This window comes from Hibiscus syriacus, unplaced genomic scaffold, assembly GCF_006381635.1.
Source record: "Hibiscus syriacus cultivar Baekdansim isolate YM2019G1 unplaced genomic scaffold, ASM638163v2 tig00111640_pilon, whole genome shotgun sequence".
NCBI classification, from domain to species: domain Eukaryota; kingdom Viridiplantae; phylum Streptophyta; class Magnoliopsida; order Malvales; family Malvaceae; genus Hibiscus; species Hibiscus syriacus.
The window spans coordinates 572,786-593,358 of record NW_024063142.1 but is presented as its reverse complement, the minus strand read 5'-3'; the positions used below and the strand labels follow the sequence as shown (position 1 = coordinate 593,358).

The following is a 20,573-nucleotide window of genomic DNA, read 5'->3' as shown; positions in this document are numbered from 1 at the left end:
TGGTCATGGTGTTTTTTTGGTACCATTACAAGTAGGGGAGGATTTGGACGTTGATCATTTAGGATGTCAACAAAGAACTTATTCACTATTCTCTTGTTTTGTTGGCTAAACTTGTGGTAATTCAACCACTGCTTTAGGTTAAATAATCTTATGGTTTGAAGCCTCGAGTTAAAAGCACACAAAAAAACATGCAGTCTAGTCCTTGGATGATGTGTCCATGACTGATTTGTGGATAGGAGGCAATTGTTACCTTACTGAGGGTATCAAGTTCGTCGTCATTCACACTATAAGATCCATCCTTGCTTGCATTTCCAGCCAACTCCAACACCTTTGTCTTGGGCCAACACGTTTTACCATAGGATCCTGCTTGCATTTACAGCCCCAAAATAGAAAAAGATAAGTAACAAGAGCTACTCAAAGGCCAAAACGAAAGAGAAGCTCCACCCTGGAGGCCAATAAGAGAATTTCTTTGATGCATCCTATATGATTTAATCTACTTCATAAGAAGATCATCCCAAATCCATATACAAGATTGAATCCAGAAAAGAATGCCCAAGCAGAACATGAATAACATTAACCTGATTCATTAAAGCACCATGATACAATAGATGCCATTATTATATCTTTTACAGAGCCACTGGTCTTAGTCCTGCATATATTAAATGCAAGAAGACTATAAATAATACAAACTACAGTTTGCTCTAGTCTCTATCTCTTAATAAGCAAAACTATCTTCAAGATCTTGGACAAATGCGGTTATGCATTGACTGCAAAAACTAAGCAGGAAATCATCACCCTTCTTATTCCTTCCCTTTTTCTTTCCCTTTGGTCTTGCCCTCTTCTGCAATATGGAAGCCCTCAAATCTTGTGCGAAAAGTCTTTTGCAGTTACCTTCCCCTTCCCAACCGACCCATTTGCTGCAAATGGTTCAGTGTCATCTTGAGTCAAAGGGCCTGTCATCCATATTCTAATCGTTCCATCCTCAGATCCTGAGGCATATGATTCCCCTCCAGGTGAGAATCGTACACAATGTACAGGACCATGGTGACCCTTGTTGCATGCTGCACATCAGATGTATTAAATGTTATGGAAAAATGACAGAAACCAGAACACTAGATCACATGTGAAATTTGAATTCAAGCGCCAAATCTACTAAAAATCATAAATTATGGTCCAAGTTATGCTTTTGGGAACAATACCTAGTTCATCTCCAGTGTGGAAATCAAAAAACACGAACCCACATAGCTTCTCCTCCGGCAACAAACTTATTTCCATATTTTGGTTCCAATGAAGCTGATTCAACCGTGCATGGCATATCATAGCTCTTTACCAACCCCTAGCTGAGCAGAGTAAACACAACAGCACTAAGAAATAAAACAAGAAATTCCAGCACAAATGTTCAATCTGGCTCAAAAATAAGAACTTATTGGTTTGCATCCAAGAACTTAACAGTAGATCCATCAGCAGTTGTGATATATCGACCATCTTAACTCACTTCCGCACTGGTCACAGATGACTTGGTCTCTAGGATTTGAACTATTTTACCACTCCTTACATTCCATAATCTGTGCAATCGCTAAGAAAATCAGTAATAGGAAACAAAGAGAGAAATGCTATAGAAAACCAAGCCAGGTATTAGATTGGGTTAATAAAAAGCATTTTAGGAACTTTGAATGGATATTATAAACAATTTAACAAAAATCTTTTAAATTAAATATAAAGTTATCAGATCAACAACAAAGCAAGCATTACAAAACTTAAACCCCTTCCCCGCTGACATTAATGCATCCTGGATTTTGATCTCAAAACCTCCAAACATGGAAGGAATGGATACCTGACACCCCCATATCAGTACAAGAACTTAATATTGTCTGATCGCTATGCATCCAAGTAACGGTTCAGACTGAACCGGGAGATTTGTCCACTTCTGTTGGAGGCGCATCCGGACGATTCAAATCATAAATACGGATTATTTTCTCTACTCCCCCGGTCAATAGAAGGTGTGTATCCTGCAATCAGATAAGGAAACCTTGAATGAGATTTAAAAGCAATAAACAAAATGTAAAATAAACAGATCACCAAAATTGAACATAGGGTACAAAAATACCAACAATTCCATATGGCGGTTTATGGTAAGCAGAGGTCACTTCAAAATCCATGGTGGTTAGGCCACGATGTTTGGTACTACCTCAACCATCCTACATGTCAGTGATCTTTAGATCAATGAGAGCGATTAGATCATTACCTTAAAGACTATCTAATTCCCACCAAAAAGGGAAGGAAACTTTTATCTCCGAAACAAAGTGATGTGTTAACTAAACACTAACCTTTTAATGTGTATATGTACTTATTTCTTTTTATTATAATTATAGTAGATTCAGTTTAATTCTCCAATTCTTTTACATATTTACATTATTAAAGTTAGATTATCTATCAATAAAAACATTTCTTACTTTAGCAATATAGTTACGCCTCATTATTAAGAAAAACAACTATATTAATATTTTACAAATTGATATGTTTAAACAGCATTGAAATTATTTGGAATAGCTTTTGTTTCCAGTTCCTAATAATTAAAGGTAAAAAAATAAATCCAAATCATGAGCGATAAAGATCTTAATGGTGATTAGAATAACACGGTGACTTGAAAATGATACCAAACGCTTCCTTACACAATTTTACTGGGGACGAGGAAAATACCTTCGAAACAAACTACAACTATTGCTACTTGGAGATAACATGCAAATGCACTAACTAGCTTTGCAATAATCCCAAGTTTCAGCATGACTCCTATGACTTCAAATTGCAGCAGAAATGCACATGTTGATTCATAAGTTCTCATGGTTTTCATACTAAGAGAATGGCATCAACCTTTATGGCTTTATCGGTGGAAAAAAGTTTCATCTCTGTCTTTAATAGCAGAGAAGGTAGGGATTGCTTCCTCGGTGATGGGTAGAAGGTTAAAGAAATAATTCAAAAACCTGTTGTGGCAGCCAACATCTTGTAATAAATTCCCCATTTATATGATAGTTGTGAAGCCATCTGTTACAAGTTGACCAGGCAATCAAAAGTCAAGCATGGTAAAGATTTCTTCCTCGAGACAACCAATGAAAATAGAGATCAAGAGTAGCACTAAGAACAAAAATGTTGCAATGCTGGCTTTGATTCAGAAATAGGATTTCCTATTCCCAAAAATTAAGAAGGGCTTGCTAGAAGAAATGGAAACTACTTTTCACACGCTAATAATGAGAGCCAAAGTAACATCGAAAGCTGTTCAACAACCTAGCTATTTTGTCATACAGGCACCCTTTTATCAGAACTTGATGATTCCTAAACCAAGCTGTTAGACATCTCAAACACCATATCTTACTTTTATTTTCCCCAGCAAACCCCCCCCCCCATACCTATGCTTCCATAATTCCACCAAGTTAAAGCTTAAACGGAGTAGGGACCAAACTTTACCTCTGAAAAAGCACAGGCTCCAACAATATGCCTGTGCTCAAATGAGTGCAAAACATCACCGGTTAGTGAATCCCACACTTTCCTGCATGTAAAGACAATTTCACAGGATACGACAACCTTTTATCAATAAAGAACCAAAAGTGCAAACATATGAAGAATTTTACACAAGCCTCTTTAGGTGTTTGAAGATATTTGGGATTAAACACAAAATCTGCAAATATAAGAAACTGACTAAAAACAATTAAACAACTTTCAGATTATAATAACAACAATATTGTGACAGAAGACAATCAATATCTGAAATAGCATACGCAGAAAAGTCAGCAGAAGCAGCACGCAAAGCGTTTGTATCCAAGCAAACACTCCACACTGCACCCTTGTGTCCTTCCAAGATTCCTATCCAATCTCCAGTTTGTCCATTCCTCAGCATGGGACTGGAATCTAAACCAGACAATCAAAACCCCATTTGTATGAACATAAGATCAATACCAAATTATCCCTCCAAAGAAGTGCATATCATTCATAGTTCTGTGGGGAAAATACGGTCTCAGCATTGATAATATACACTCACCATTTACATACGTATATAAAGACTTATGAAATGAAATCTTATCAATGAAACACAATCATAAGTAAGCCTAAAAATAGATGAGAACAATCAATTTTTAGATAGCCGATTATAATATAAAAATCACAACTTTGGCCAAATAAATAGTAATTACCCTTGCTGGCACTGATGAGAAAAAAACCATCTGGGGTGACAGGGCTGTAAAAGAGATCCACGACGGGACGTGAATGGCCATGGCATGCAAGTGGGACAGCAACCTTTTTCTTATCCATTTTCTCCTCGTTACTCAAAAATAAAACCCAAATATGAAAGAAAGAATCTTGCTGAATCTCTAACGAATCTACACAAACCCAAAGAATAAAAAAAATTAACTTATCCTTTTTCCAGCGCTTTTCTGAATCAGAATATACAGAGGGAAAGATATCTGTAATGAAGAAAAAAGGGAATGGCGGTAGTTTGATACAGGTGGGAAAGACGCTATGATAGCATAGATTTAAATAAATTTCGCGGTCACGTTTTTTATCGCGACACATTTATCACATTTATGTATATAACAAATATTATTATAATTATTGTAGGATAAGTTTTTTAAATATCGTACAATTTACCTTTAAACGACTAAATTAAATATAATTAAAATAAAAATATAAAATTTAAATTACATAAATTTAGATTACTGAAATTAGGATTAAATTAAATAAAAATAAAAATTTACATTTTAAACTATAAATTAAATTATAATTTTTAAAAGGTGTAAGAATGTCAAATTAATATATACTTTAAAATTATATTTAAAACATAAAAAATAAAACAAATGTGCCAAGTGCAACTCCCCTTCCCCTTCCCGACCTTTCATTGTTTGAAAAAAAAATTGTTATCACTCTCAACTCTCCCACCCCGTTCCTGCCCTCCCCTTGATTTTTTTAAACAAAAAAAAAAGTTGCAAGTTTCATCTTCTATCACTGGCGGAGAAGAAGCTCAACGACACACGTAAGATTTCAGTTTTTTTTCACAGTAACGGTAGATAACTGTAATAGTGTCTCATTATCAGCGCTATATACTGTTACTCATTAAATTTCAGGTGCAACTGGCCGTTTTTGCCGTTATTCATTTTTCCGAATATCGATTTTGAATGACAACTCTACCGTAAAATAATGACCGATCGATATTGTAGTTGCGTTCCACTATTTGAATCCCTAATGATTAGTGAGATTTAGTAAACGATCTTAGTCCACACCTCCTAACCCTAAGCCCTGGGCAAGATGATGATTGATGATGCAAAAAAAAAAAAAATGGGACACAGAGCAATGAAAGCCAAACTAGGGCTAGGTGCAAAGAAACTCTTGCCATTGATCTCCATTTATAGGGAAAGGCTCCTTACCCTTCTTTTTTTCTCTTCACAACAGTAATTGTGGCTTATGCTACAAATTGAGGCCTTCACTAGGCAACTTCTCTCATTTTAGTCCTCAAAATTTTTATCTCAATTTAATATTTAAACTTAAAAATAATTATTCAATTAATATCTAAATTAAAAAAATATTAAATTGGTATCCGATGTTATTATTATATCTTAAAGGCTTAATACAAAAAGAAATGTGAAATTTATCTCGAAAAACGTTTTAGTACCTAAAGAATTTTTCACTAAATTAGGTGTCTAAAGTTTTTTATCGGAGCACTTGCCTGAACCATAACAACCGTTAAATTTAATCATTAAGTGACATGTGTCGAGCTTTGATAATTTTAAAAATTAAAAAAAATAAAACATATTTTTATTAAAAAAACCCAAATCCCCCGCGTGCTCACCCCCATTTCTTCCCCCTTCTTCTTTCCCCCTTCTATGTCGTCAGCTGTCCAGTCATGATCGTTACTGTCACCTTCATTAGCATCGGCGTCGACCCCCAATCAAACTCTCGTTGAACTTTCGTTGTAAGCTGCCACCATTTGTCGTGGAGAATAATTCGAATGTTCATCGGATTTTAAGCCATCGTGGTTGTTTTTCGTCAATTTCGACCGATCTCGATGTCCATAAGTCACATCGTCACCACCATTTGAAACACCGTGCAATTCCGCTCAAAACTCATTATCGTCCTCGCTCTATCGTTGCTACTCTGCCGTTCATCGTGGAGATTAAGATTTTAAAGGTTTAAGGATCTGGATATTGGAGATTTTAGAGATTTGGGTGAAGTTTAGGGCGACAACTAATCAATGGGTGGGCGACGACAGGTGGGTGACCATTCGACAATAACGATGGTGGCTGGAGATGACCGACGACGGTTGGTAATGAGGTTGAAATGAGAGATTTTAGTTTTTTAAAGTTTTTTATAATTTCATTAAAAGTTTGGGGTTTTTTTATAATTGAGTTTTTTTATTTTTTTTTCATTAAAAAATAATGATTTTATTATTAAAAATTTTAAAAATATAACGATGGACACTTAAAATTATAACTGAGAAAACTTTATGCACCAATTTTTAGTGAAAATTTCTTTAAGCAACAAATCGTTTTTTGAGATAAAATTTAACCACGTATTTTTGTATCAATCCTATATTAAATATTAACTAGATTGTGATACATAAAATTTAATAATATCATTATAATGATCATCAAAGTAATATTAATAATTTGATTGGTGGTTAAAGTAATAAGTTAATAAAGATAAATATATATTTTTGATTTAAATATATAAATATTTATTTTTTTTAAAAACATAAATTAATGCCAATTTGTATAATAAGCTAAAGTCATATAAGATGAAAATTGAGCTAGCCTAGTAGAATTCGTTACACTTCCCAATCCAATAAAAAAATGCTTTTCGCGTTTTGGGTATATTATCTATAATAGTAAAAAGGCCCCAAAAGCCCGTGACTTTCAATAAACACTGAAAGTGCGTTTGATTCATAGAATGTAAGATTATTAGTGAATAAGATTACTGGGAATGTTGTATTTTGTGTTTGGTTGGCTTAGCAAGAATGTACCATGTTTGGTTAAATAAATAAAATATTATTTAAATATATTTTTAACCAAATTGTCCTTATTATATATTTGTATAATATTACAAGTTGAAAAATATTTATATATTTTCTTTAAAAAAATCACATCATAATATTTATATATATATTTTTACAAAATTAAAAATATAAAAAAGTTTAATGAAATGATAAAATTTTATTTTAACTATTGAATTTCATATAAAATTTTAATTATAATTTTTTTTGTAAATTTAAAATAATTTAAGGATAAATTTTTAATTTAATCTTCGTAGAATTTTTATTATTCAATGATAGAAGAATGATATTTTTAAAAATAAATAAAAATTTAAGGGTATTTTAGTCTAAAATATCGGTAACCCAACAATATCTAAAGAAAAAAATAAAAAAATATAATGGCATTTTCAATAATATATCAAAAAATTTACTATTAATAATCTTAGGTTACCGAAAATAAGATTTTAAGTCTAACCAAAAGGGGAATGTGGTATCCAAACGCCCCTTGAGAGACCTTGTATATATATAAACCAAAAGATCCATTTTTGTTGGTAAGTGAGAATCAAACATTTTGTCGAAGACAACCCCTTTCTTTCTTAAGAATCCGCGGGATTGTAGTAGAGTACAAAAGCTAGAATTAAGAATACTCAATGGCGACGGTGGATTTCGAGAGGAAGCAAACGGCGTCGGCGGAAGAGATGTGCACCGCCAAGAGCGGCGCCAAGCAAGGGGAAGGCCTCCGGCAATACTATATTCAACACATCCACGAACTCCAGCTCAATCTCCGTCAAAAAACACACAATCTCAACCGACTTGAAGCCCAACGCAACGAGCTCAATTCTCGAGGTCCTCTAACCCTAATTTAATTTTGTTCATCTTCGTTTATTGTCTTTTTTTTTAATTATGGGTGAATTGCGATTGTCGATTTGTAATTGTTTTTTTTTCACATTTAGGATAAATTGTTTCCATTTTATTTTGATCCGTGAGAAAATAGTGACGTTTGAATAAAGGTTAGTAAGGCAAGAGGAAGATTTTTGTGTAATAATCCGCAGAGTTTAAGGTGCTGCATGCAACCGCTAGTTACTTAGAGATTTGGTTTCTGTTAGTTGATAGAAAAAATAAAATGTGAAACAAAGGATTATATTGATCTCGCAGGTCTGTTTTACTTTGTTCTAGATCTGACAATTTTTTAGTTGCTGCAATGGAGATAAATTGTTGACTTTTTATATTTTCTAATTAAACATCATCTAGAAAAGTCTCAACTGGATTGAATAGAAGATTATGCAAATTATTGGTTGAGTTTCAATGGCCACAATTTTGTAGGATAAAAACGTAGCTGGAACTCGTCATTTAATGGTCAATAATCTACACTTATAGAGTGTTTTCGAAGCTTGCTATTCTGTACTCTTATCATGTGGAAGCTCTTGGCTTTTGTGTTAGAATTTGGCTTCTATGGATTGAGTCAGCTGATATTTTTGGCTTCTAATAGTTGTTTTTGCTTTGTGGTGTTTTTCAGGCCAAGTTTAGGCTTTTAGTCTGGTCAGTCTTATTTGAGGCTGTTGTTGTAGTTAAGGTGGATTAGGCTGAGTTAGTGTTGTTGTATAGGGTTGTTTTCGGTTGTTTTTGGTGTTCTGTTTATGTTGGGGGTGGCTCTCTGGATGTTTCTTGTATTTTCTTATGTTTAATGAAATCTTAAGGCACTCTTTTCCTCCTTCTGCTGATTAAGGAGCTTCCCTACGACCTCCTTTAATCAAGAAGGAGGTTTTTAACGAGGCCTTCAATTCCTATAAAAAAAATCTACACTTATAGATCCATGTTCCTTTTTCTGTACGATTGGAAACTTCACATGGTTGGGAATGGGATGCTCATATCGATAATTGCTGATGCTGCATAATAAACTTATCTTCTTATTTACCCGTTTAGAATCGTTTTGATTGGAAGAGGATGGGTTTGTTCAAACATAATTGCATTTTTAGTTTGATAGTGCATTTGCTGCATCTGACAATACCATGCCAATGATTAGGGAACAAGTTTTTTGTTTTTTACCACCAGGGAAAGAGAATGCTTTTTAACAGAAAGTTTTATTCATTCTGGTGCATTTTTCTTGCATAGTTACTTACTATATTTTCATAGTGGTCAGTGAGAATGCTAAGAGAGGAACTGCAGCTGCTTCAGGAGCCTGGATCCTATGTTGGTGAGGTTGTGAAAGTTATGGGTAAAAACAAGGTCTTAGTCAAGGTATGTGATTCTTCATGATTCTCTCTCTGCCATTAAAATGGGAATAACATCTTGTTGCTGACTAACTACATGGTATCAACATAATTTAAAACTGTAAATGTTCTCTTTCTGTAATGTCATGTCATTTCTAGATTTGTGTTTCGATCTTACTCTGTTAACTCTTTTATTATTTCTTGTCTAGGTTCATCCAGAAGGAAAATACGTTGTCGATATTGATAAGAATATTGATATCACAAAAATCACACCATCCACTAGAGTTGCTCTTCGTAATGACAGCTATGTTCTTCATCTGGTCTTACCAAGCAAAGTAGATCCCTTGGTTAATCTTATGAAAGTTGAAAAAGTACCAGATTCTACATATGACATGATTGGTGGTCTTGACCAACAGATTAAAGAGATAAAAGAGGTTTGCACTTCCTTTATTTGTTCATTTATGGCTTACCATCATTTTTGTTTTCCCATTATCTCCTATGGCTCCATTATTAACCCCACGTTTGGTTCTTAAATGATCCAATACTTTTCACCTGCTAATTGGTAAAATTTGCAGGTTATAGAACTTCCAATCAAACATCCTGAACTGTTTGAAAGTCTGGGAATTGCTCAGCCAAAGGTATTATGAATATCATACTTCCAAATTATAGAATTTTGTCAATTTGTTTCCCATGTGGTTTCATTGAGAGATTAAAATTTGCTCTTTCATAATTTCTAGGGTGTCCTGCTGTATGGACCGCCTGGTACAGGAAAAACTCTACTGGCTAGAGCTGTGGCCCATCATACTGAATGTACTTTTATCAGGGTTTCTGGTTCTGAATTAGTTCAGAAATACATTGGAGAGGGCTCTCGAATGGTTAGAGAACTTTTTGTTATGGCCAGGTTTGCTCTTCTTCTTGGTTCTTCCTTGCTTGTTGTCCTTGAACAAATTAAACCCTTTTTAAATGTCACCGATATAGAAATTTTGGTTTCTAATCCCTTTTAATTCGAGTTTGAAGAAGACAGGGAACTTTTGTGAATGTGGTTAGTTTCTAATCTCTTTTTTAAGTATCACTTATATATGAATTGTGGTTTCTAATCCCGTTTAATTAGAGTTCGAGGAAGATAGGGAACTTTTGTGAATGTGGTTGGTTTCTTGCATCTGGAATTACCTATTAGCCAATGGCCAGTTCTCATGTAGTCTGGAAAACAAAGTAGAACTGCCTCTATCTAATTATCTACCACACTGTTCTGCTTTTGTTTTTGTATTTAAAGTAGTTCCTTCTTGCCGTTCTTCGTATCCCTTCTCTAGAGAGCATGCTCCATCGATCATATTTATGGATGAGATAGACAGTATTGGGTCTGCTCGAATGGAATCTGGAAGTGGCAATGGTGACAGTGAGGTGCAGAGGACGATGTTGGAGCTTCTCAACCAGCTTGATGGATTTGAAGCATCTAACAAGATCAAGGTATTAATTACTTGACAGAAATAAAGAATGTTTGAATTAGAAAGACCAGCTTGTAGTTTGCTTACATTTATTATTTTATTTCCTTACCTGCTTTGATATACTGAATAATAGGTTCTTATGGCCACAAATCGGATTGATATCTTGGATCAAGCTCTTCTTAGGCCTGGACGAATTGACAGGAAGATTGAATTTCCAAATCCTAATGAGGAGGTGCATGCGATTTAATGTCATCATTGTTATGTTCCTGCAAGCATTTTAGTACTGTTGTCTATAATTTTCATTTTAGGGCTATACAATGCCACTCCGCCATTGCCACTTGATTTTATATAATGTTTCATTTCATCATGCTAAGTGTTGTTTTAAATGCGCTGCCAATATACGATAGAAACTTCCTCTGTCATTTTGGACTACATTCAAAACCCAAAAGCTTTTGAGGTTCTTACTTTTTCATCAACCCTTTTTGGTACTATGGAGAACCTGGTAATTTGTACCAAAATGCTCTGGAGGAGCCTGCAATGCCCCTTTAGGTACTTATATTGTCTGTTCAATTATATGCAGTCTCGCTTTGACATCTTAAAAATACATTCTAGAAGAATGAATTTGATGAGAGGGATTGATCTAAAGAAGATTGCAGAGAAGATGAACGGTGCTTCCGGTGCAGAGCTTAAGGTATGTTTGCAGATGCCCAGTCAATTAAGTTGAATGTGTGGTCTTTGGGTAAGAAAATATCATCCTTCCGATTGGAATATGGTTGGCAAGCTGTAAATAACATCCTTTTCTTCTAGATCCCTAACTCCCTTCCCCCGACCTCATAAGCAGCAGAGGTAGAGACGATTCATTTGAAATGTTTCCTGCTTTCTGCATTCTAGGAAATATAGTCCTTCCCCGTTAGTAATTTATGATAGATGCAAGAATTCATCCCAGTCTTTGATATCTTGTTATGTATGCTCTGAGGTTTATTCCGACTGTTGTAACTTAAGTTTTTTTTTAAATGTTTTCAGTGCATTAGTACGTAAGTTGGATAATCAAAATTGCTACTTTAGCAAGACCATAGGCTTCTGATTATAGAACACAACTTAGCAAGAACTGTCTGTCTCTGTTTGTGCTAGTTTGACAAAACTCTCTTTGTATCTTGCAGGCGGTATGTACAGAATCAGGGATGTTTGCTTTGAGGGAAAGGAGAGTCCATGTGACACAAGAAGATTTCGAGATGGCAGTGGCAAAGGTGATGAAGAAGGAGAGTGAGAAAAACATGTCCTTACGGAAGCTGTGGAAGTGATTTTGTTATATTTATCGTGCTTTCACCATATAGGATATTAGCACAACAGGCATTTAGCGGGCTACACACATCTGCTTTTCTAGACATGGCCGTCTATCAAATTTGCTTCAAGTAGAGGACTTAACTTAAAATTTATGAATAATATTTCCAGGTTGAAGTAGCAGGTTTAAATTAGCAATCTTGATATTAAACTGCAGGATCCGGTGATCAGTGGTGGTTTTAACTCTTAACTAATATCGCTTCTTGATATTATTGCATTCATGAGAATAGTTGATGATTAACCGCAAGACTAAATATATGAAAGTCAAAAATCAGAACTTTTAGTTATTAGATTAGATGGATGTATAATAAATGGAGTAATATTTAAACCAGTGGTTGCCGGTTATCTGTCTCTGTCTCTGGCATGCCAGTCACCACGTCATCGTTCACATGCTTGGTTATCCAAAAGCTTTTTAATGTCCTTTCGATGATTAATCGAGTAGTTTTCAGGTATAAATCAACTTTCATACAAGGGCATTATCTCAAAGTAAAATAGCCAGCCTTTATCATGTCATTCCGCGTGAGGAGTAAGCTCCGAGTAACTTGGATTCGATTTCTCCATTGAAAATTCGTAGTTTATCAAGTTGACTTAAAAAGAGGATTCTTCTTTTGTTTTGGTCATAAGGCGGAAAAGTAATATAATATACAAAATACAATCTTCTTTTTGTTTTCCACATCCATCATCTGTTTGCAAGGATGCAGACCCAACTAGTATCATGCCTGCTTATTATTTCCCAGCTCTTCCGTTTCTGCCATGCCGATGTTGGCACTGCTGCCCAGTACACCCCACCATATCTACGTGAGTATCGATTATTTTTACACCCACAGCAGCATCTTTAAGCTCATATCATGTCATATATGTGCAGCGACAGCGTGCTACGGTGATGATCAAACTCAGTTTCCATCAAGCAATTTGTTCGCAGCAGCTGGCGATGGGATATGGGACAATGGAGCATCGTGCGGGAGACAATACCTGGTACGATGCATCAGTGCGTCGCGACCAGGGACTTGTGCTCCCGACCAGACGATCCAGGTCAAGATTGTCGATTACGCTCCTACTGCACAGTCTCAGCCTTCGACTCCATCCACCACCATCGTCCTGTCCGAGACAGCTTTTAGTGGGATTACCAACATGGCTATTGACTCCATCAACATAGAATTCCAACAGTAATCTCTCTTCACTTTACTCATTAATTGATTTCTCCCGTTTTGCCCGTTATTCCAAGTTAGAAGGTCTGAGTTCTTTGCTTCTCCATTTGCAGAATTTGAGGATATGGAAGGGTCTAAGTCTCTTACATGGCTTCCTGCGTTCAAGAAGAAAATAAACCTATATTTTTGTGTAGGATATGGAATGTACTTGATATTTACTTTTGTTGTGGGGCGTCGACTCCTAATACGTTCTGTACTGTATTTTCTGTTGTCTGTCTGTGCACCATTTTTTTTTTTGAATGTAAAGAGAGAGGACCTATAAAGCCTAGAAAAACAATTCAACTAGAATCCATGCCTGCTTCGACATGAAGAATGGCTGTCACTGCAGTCGGGGGGGTCTGGAAAACAAGCGTTTCACCCAGGTGATTCCATGCAATTTTTGCCAGGCAGTCGGCTGCTGTATTAGCCTCTCGCGGTACAACATAAAACTTGAGCTCCCAATCACGTTGCAGCAAATTGTGAATGTGCGGTTCAAGTGAAGAGGTTCCATGATAAGCTAGGTCTTTAGTAATTACTGCAAGAGTTTCTTTACTATCAACTTCAATCCAAAGCTTTCGGATGCCTTCCTCCCATGCTATGCGAAGGCCTTCATAAACGCCCCATAACTCCGAGTCCAAGATGGAGCAGCGGCCAAGATGCTTCAAAAAACCGAGCATCCAACTGCAGAAATGCAGCTTGTGCACCATTAATCTCGAGATTTTTTTTATTCATTAGAGTAATATGACAAGTTGAGAAACTATGGTTTAATGATATTCCATTAAATTAATTCTTAATATCACACTCATAAGTCATAACATATTTATATTGTTAAGTATAATTAAAATGTCTAACTATTTTGATAGTAAAAATGTACAGCAATATAAACTTTTAATCGTAATTAAAATTCGAATGAAATAATAACTGAATCCATTTTTTCTTAAAAAAATAATTAATAACTTTTTTTCATTAAGTTAAAGTAAGTACAAAGTTAGGTATCTATTCTAAATACTCTCAACTATTTAACAATGAACGCTCAATCACCCTGTTACAGATGTTAGTGCTCAAACATGTGACCTCTAGAAATAATTAATAGTTAAGTTTAGTAATATAATAAGGGATGATATTTTTTAATTCATTTATTCAAAATGTATGCTTGAATATTTTATAGATTATAAAAGATCCATTAGCAACTTATTATTAGTTGATCAATATTTTAAGGCTTATTATAATTTTTTAGTATTTGAATTATATCTTAAAATACGATTTGTTGTTTAATTTTTGTGTGTGCTAACTATAGGTGCTTAACATTCCCAACATCACACTTTTAGGTGTTTGGACCATAAAGATTGTTAAATTTGTTTGTTATCTGACACGTGTCATGCATATAAAATTTTAAAATTTATTTTATTCAAAAAATAATAATATTATAATTAAAAAATAAAAAAATCCTCAAATTTTCCATCGTCCATCGTCGATCGGTCACCGTCGGCTCATGACCGTCACAGTTGACACCATTAGAACCATCTTGCCACCGCAACCAAAACCTAGTTTCCCAACCACCATGAATCTGGCTTGATCGTCATGAAAAATATTGCGAAGGGTTACCAAATTTCTAAGTTTTTGTTGTTGTTTCTCAGTGATTTCGACTGCTACAGTCGTCTGTACATTACACAGTCGTCACCTTTGAGTTTGTCGTCCTATTCCAAACAAAACCTGACCGGTAGTGACCCTTCGACGTCAGCGATTAGGGAAAGGGATAACGCGAGGAGGGTTATTTTTTAAATTTTTATCTTTTAAAAAAATATTTTTATTATTAAAAAATAAAAAAATAAAAAAATATAATGATATACACTTAGAAATGTAACGGAAAAAACTGTAGTTACATAAAAGTGTAACGAAAAAATCTTAGACACCTATTGTTAAAAAAAAAATCTTTAGATACTAAATTTTGAGGCGTAATTTAAGCACTAAAAAATGGTATAAAACCACTCTACTCGAGAAAATTACCTTAATAGGACCACTTAATTCGATAACATGGGCCCTGCGAAGACTCGCCCGACGACTATACGAATGTGAATATAACATCAGCTCACAGTCAATACGAAACAGAACACGAATAGAAGTATAGAACCACTCTACTTGTTGGCTGCCACTGAGTTTCTTTCTACTTAGCTAAATATGATAACAAGGAATTATAATTATTATTAATTTAGAATTAAATCCATGTCAGCAACTCGGCATTATATTAAAAAGTTTGTTCATTTGTTGAAAAACAAGAAAATTGAAAACTCGAACCTTTCTGGTTATAAGGAATTGATCCATTCTTCAGGTAATTGTCGCAGTGTCAAGCTCTGCATATGTAATAGACAAAGACAAGTGCTCTTGGCAACACATTCGGTGTCGGTTCAACTGTCGTCGCAGCATAATGTAACAAAGTTCTACTTATGCCCGCCAATCAATCCACATCACACCAACCCAGAGTGGGGCAAATGAAGGCTGGTCTTGGCCATTGCCAGCATGGTGGGGATGGGCCAAAACGACACTTGTCCTAATTTTCAGTGGCTCATTACCAAATTGGGTTAGATTCGGCAGCAGGAGCTGTGCAAATTAATTGGATTATCGGATTCTTGAAGGTTGGGCCACAGTGAATGCTAGGCCCTGCTCTTTTCATAAATCCGTGCTTCCATTGCTATTATTCTGGGGGGAAATGGGTTGTCTCTGATAACACACACACTGCTGCCTTTATCTTTTTTTTTTGCTGCAGACATGTTTTTAAATTTGGTATTGCTAATTTATAATCATAAAGAATACCTATACGCATCTACATTTCATCGTTTCCTAATTGGTCTCAAAAATAAAATTTTGAATTCTCTTTGAGGGGAAGCAATTATTACAGATTACGACCCTTCATCTCATTTTTGAGCAAAATTCCAAGACCTGTGATGCAAACTGAATGAATGGACTCATGGAAACAAAAGCTGCTAGCAATTCTCTGCAGGGAAGAAGAGCTGCAAGTATGGCTTTGAATTAGTTTTCACATACCGAATTATATAAATAAAAATGTTTCGACTGCTTCTTATTGTGCCGGTGGAGTTCTGTATTGGTTCGGATCATTCTCAGACATATATTATAAAATGATCTCGATCAATTTGTTACTTTTGAAACTTCAATGGAAAAAACAAAAATTTACTAAAATATTAATCATCGTTTATGTAGTTCACCTTTTTTAATTTTATATACTCAATGATACTGTTAGAAATATAACAGAAATTAACTCAATGATTATATCTTAATTAAATAAAAATGATAATGATCGAATATTATATTTTTGAATTTTGCGAAAAAATATATAAAAATTAGACAAATCATATAATTTATTAATTTAACATCATATAAATGCTCGTTTCCTAAAGTGTTGCTAACCAGAAGATTGCAGTGTCATTCCAAGGATGACGTACCATTTCCATGATAGCTCGTGACAGCACAATGATGGCAAAGTTTTAAAAAAATCCAAACAAATATTTTCCTTGTAAACCCTTGATTCTTGTAATTAATACTTAATTACTCAATGGATTTAATTTTTGAGAATAATATTTTTATTCAAAACTTTTAAAATGTTTTATCCATAATTAATGTAATCAACTTAAATCATATAATTAATGATTTTTCCGACCTATTGAAACGACCCATAAAATTGTTAAATTTCGATTTTGTAACATCCTAAACCATATATAAACTATTCAACAGATTTAAGAGTTTTACGTTCAGACCACCGAAATGACTCATAATTTTTTTTTCAAAATCAAACCATTTTAAAAAAATTGAAAACGAATCATTAATAGATTACATGTATCATACAAATCACAAAGAAGGATTATATGATTTTTTTTTGTAAGTTGGTAAATGTGTTGTTTATCTTGTAATGAAAAGATAGTTACGAGGGGTGGTTTGTTTGAAGGAGAAATGAAGGAAAAGACTCCTTTATGGACAAAATACAAGCAGACGAAGACAATGCCGTTGGAGAGAGGGACATAAATAGACAAAGATAGTTTTAAAGGGACAAAACATATGGCTTGAAATGTGCAACTTTGTGTTTTTCTTTAAAAAATTATTTTTAAAAAAAACTCCTTGAGATTATATATATATACCAAATTAGTTACGTCAAAACAATTCAATCATAACGTAGGTTTATGTTTAAAAAATTGGATTAAATAAATTTTTATTTAAAAATTTATGATAAAATAAGTCTTTAAATTACAAAAACATCGATTCAACTCAAAGGTGTTAATTGATCTAATATGACAGCATCTAATTATTTTGAAACTTGTTTTCTTTAAAAAAAAACATTAAAATTAAAAGAATAAAATTTATTTTTTAAAGGATTTTGGAAAATAATTTTGGAATTAAAGAAAAATAAATTCCAGCCAATCATTGGCTTCAACGTCTGTTTAATTAATGACCACTAACGGGATCAGCATTTTTGTAATATTGAGAGCTTAATAATCACAAATTTTCTGGTTTGATTTTTTTTTTCAAGAAATGAATTGTTTGATAATTGAATTACCTTCAGAGGGCCAACCTGGTATTTTATCCATTGAAAACTATCAACTATTGCATTTAATGTAGTAATATTTTAAAAATATATTTATAAAAAGAGGATATTTTTATTTGATTATTTAACTGAAAAGCTGAGAAAACACTGACCCTCGATTCACGAGGGCTAAAACCAAACCAAAAGTACGGCTTTGGTCTGTGGATTCTTTCTTGTATCGCTGCAGAGGTTGTTATCTTTGTACTCTCAAATAAAACATAACTCACTCTTTTCCTTTCTTTAAAGATATTTAATTTATTGTATAAAAAACTATTTTTTATAAACTCTTAGGGCTGTTTGGATGGGGGAAAAATGATTATCGGGGTAGGAGTTTTTTCTAGAATGTAATACTTATGTTTCGATTGTAAAGATTCTCAATAAGGAGTAATATGTCATTCCTAACAGTGTCATTTTGTGGGTGTTTTATCGGGAATGTCATTCCCCTAATTTCTTAGGTATTTATTATTTCAAAAACATCCTTCTGATTGTTCAAATAAAAAAATTCTATGAAGGGTAAATTACAAATTTATCATTAAACTGTTTTAGATTTGCAAAAAAGACCATACCTAAAATTTTATATGAAATTCAGGGGTTAAAATAAAATTAAACCCATTTATTAAATCCATTTATCTTTTAAATTTTATAAAAAAATTATAAATTTTATTAAAAAATGTAAAAATGTAAAAATAATATATTTTATATGAATTATTATATAAATATTTTCATTTGAATATTCAAAATTCAACTTGTTTAAAAAGAAATATATCACCAGGACAATTTGATAAAATATATATTCCAGTAATATTTTATTCCTTCGACCAAACATTGTAATATTACATTCCTGCCAAACCAACCAAACACAATAATGTAACATTTCTAGTAATGTGTTAAATAATGTTACATTCTGGTAATCATATTCCTAGAGGTAATGCTACATTCCATGAACAAAAATTGCCGCTTACGTTTATTTATACTTACATTTATGTTATTTTCTTATCTTTTATTTTGAAAATTGATTGTTTGTATAAGTGAAATTTATTGTGGGTTGATGAAAATATTATTTTAAATTTTAAAAATATTATTCTAAATTTAAAAAAAATAATATATGAATTTAAGTGTTAAAAAATAAGATTTAATTCATGCAATTAATAAATTTCAGAAAACTGTCATGAATTCATGATTAATAAATATATTTAGTTAATTATTATTTTTTGAGGAAGCTAATTAGTTTTTTTTTAATTTGACTAATTTATGTAATGTTATTATTTGTTATAATGTGGTTTCTTTTGTCGCCTCTTCTTTAAAAGTAAAGTGAAAGGCCAAAATTTTACCGAGAGAAAAAAAAAACGGCATGCTGTATAATTTCCCCCCAATTTGGACAGGATTTGACACATGATTTGTCAAATTTCTAACTTTACATGGAACTAAAGATTTGATGGAGTTTGGAAACTTCTTTTTACAATCTCATGTAAAACAAGCTATTCAATTTGAGCATTGATGTTAGTTTCTTTTGCCATTAATAATAAATGGGTACCATTTACTCTGGAACAATGAATTTACTGTTGGTGGAGACTGATAGCTTGGAAGCTTTACATATCATCAATGGTGGTTGTTCTGATAGTGTTGGTATCAATCTCGCTCCACACATGTTGGACTTGCCTGACCGTAATTGAAATCTCCATTTCCAGTATGTCGCTCGAACGAGGAATCGCGTGATCGATATGCTTACCAAGTTGGCGCCTGCTGCTGACTTTACCGTCCAGTGCTGGAGTCATCCTCCCTTTGAAGTTCAGTCCCTTCTTCAGGACGACATGACGGTTCGGTGCTAGTTTGGTGCTCCTTTTGTTCCCTCATGTTGTTTAGCTGTTTTGTTTTGATTTGCTTGTTTTTCTTCGAGTTATCAGTTGTACTTTTTTCCTCTAACTAGGCTTAGAGAAATGTTCAACGAATCACTCGCATCTCTCCCCGTGTATGATTGATCTTCTGCTATCATATAAACTTTATTAAAAAAAAATTACTGTTGATGGCAAAATATATTTGTATTTCATTGTAAATGGCATAATAGTAGGAGTGAAAATGAAAATGGAAGTTATTTTAGTTTAAATTTTCAAAGTAATATAATTTTCTAAAAAAATTATTTTTTCTTATTTTTTATTTTTTATCATTCAATTAATAAAATGAAAATTACTTTTTTAAAAAAAAATCCATATTTTTACCAAATACATTGATAAAAATAAAGCTGCTAAGTTTTCATCTTTTAATTCCCCCCCCCCCCTTGATTACAGATGAAGGACAGTAGATAATGAGTAAATGGTCACTTATAGGTCAATAAGAAGGGCAAAAAAAAAAGGCTATGGTCCTTTTTCGCAAAGTTGAAACTTGTATTTTTGGATATATGGGGTAGCATGCGCATAAGTATGCAATCTTTGCCATAGTCAGTGGATGATTTCTTGAGATGATTGCTTGACCATCTAATTAGTGCCCATTTTCAGACCTTATTAATATTATAATCAGAAATATTAACGAAAGGTTAGACCCAATTTCCCTTTCAAATTGGATTTGACATTGAGTAGCCATGGATTCTCCAAAGCTTTCAATACGATATAAGTCAAAGGTTTATTTGTTGTTTTTTTTGCCATCAAATGGAATTACACGTGGCCATCCTCCAAAGGCAGCTAAAAGAAACACCATTTTTGTAAAATGGGGGGGTAAATTTAGATTAGGGTTAATGATATGGGAAGATTTGATATGGTAGTTGGAAAGGGATTTGCTACCAAATCATATGTG

At 33.6% G+C, this 20,573-nt stretch overlaps 2 protein-coding genes and 1 pseudogene across 3 annotated transcripts; 2 read left to right on the top strand and 1 right to left on the bottom strand.

The window, feature by feature from the left end:
- Nucleotides 1–658: 658 nt before the first annotated feature.
- LOC120166419 lies at nt 659–4,509 on the bottom strand (annotated as a pseudogene).
- A 3,068-nt stretch (nt 4,510–7,577) lies between these two features.
- On the top strand, nt 7,578–12,111 carry LOC120166624 (26S proteasome regulatory subunit 8 homolog A-like). The gene is made up of 9 exons (XM_039175858.1): nt 7,578–7,858; nt 9,153–9,250; nt 9,432–9,656; nt 9,798–9,860; nt 9,960–10,123; nt 10,533–10,689; nt 10,801–10,899; nt 11,248–11,358; nt 11,828–12,111. The coding sequence occupies exons 1-9, from the start codon at nt 7,663–7,665 to the stop codon at nt 11,966–11,968; spliced, it is 1,254 nt and encodes a 417-aa protein (XP_039031789.1). The 5' UTR covers nt 7,578–7,662; the 3' UTR covers nt 11,969–12,111.
- Nucleotides 12,112–12,537: 426 nt separating this feature from the next.
- On the top strand, nt 12,538–13,989 carry LOC120166455 (EG45-like domain containing protein). Of its 2 annotated transcripts, XM_039175710.1 has the most exons (3): nt 12,538–12,806; nt 12,874–13,174; nt 13,270–13,989. In XM_039175710.1, exons 1-3 carry the CDS (start codon nt 12,704–12,706, stop codon nt 13,274–13,276), a joined length of 411 nt encoding a protein of 136 aa, XP_039031641.1. In that variant the 5' UTR covers nt 12,538–12,703; the 3' UTR covers nt 13,277–13,989. The 2 variants fall into 2 exon arrangements, with proteins under 2 accessions (XP_039031641.1, XP_039031642.1); XM_039175711.1 differs by lacking the exon at nt 13,270–13,989 and having other exon boundaries at nt 12,874–13,205.
- Nucleotides 13,990–20,573: the final 6,584 nt, after the last annotated feature.

Coding starts and splice junctions, on each gene's coding strand:
- LOC120166455 (XM_039175710.1), top strand. CDS start 12,704: ATGCAGACCCAACTAGTATCATGCCTGCTTATTATTTCCCAGCTCTTC. Junction 12,807..12,873: donor GTACACCCCACCATATCTAC/GTGAGTATCGAT, acceptor ATATATGTGCAG/CGACAGCGTGCTACGGTGAT.
- LOC120166624 (XM_039175858.1), top strand. CDS start 7,663: ATGGCGACGGTGGATTTCGAGAGGAAGCAAACGGCGTCGGCGGAAGAG. Junction 9,657..9,797: donor AGATTAAAGAGATAAAAGAG/GTTTGCACTTCC, acceptor TAAAATTTGCAG/GTTATAGAACTTCCAATCAA. Junction 11,359..11,827: donor CTTCCGGTGCAGAGCTTAAG/GTATGTTTGCAG, acceptor TGTATCTTGCAG/GCGGTATGTACAGAATCAGG.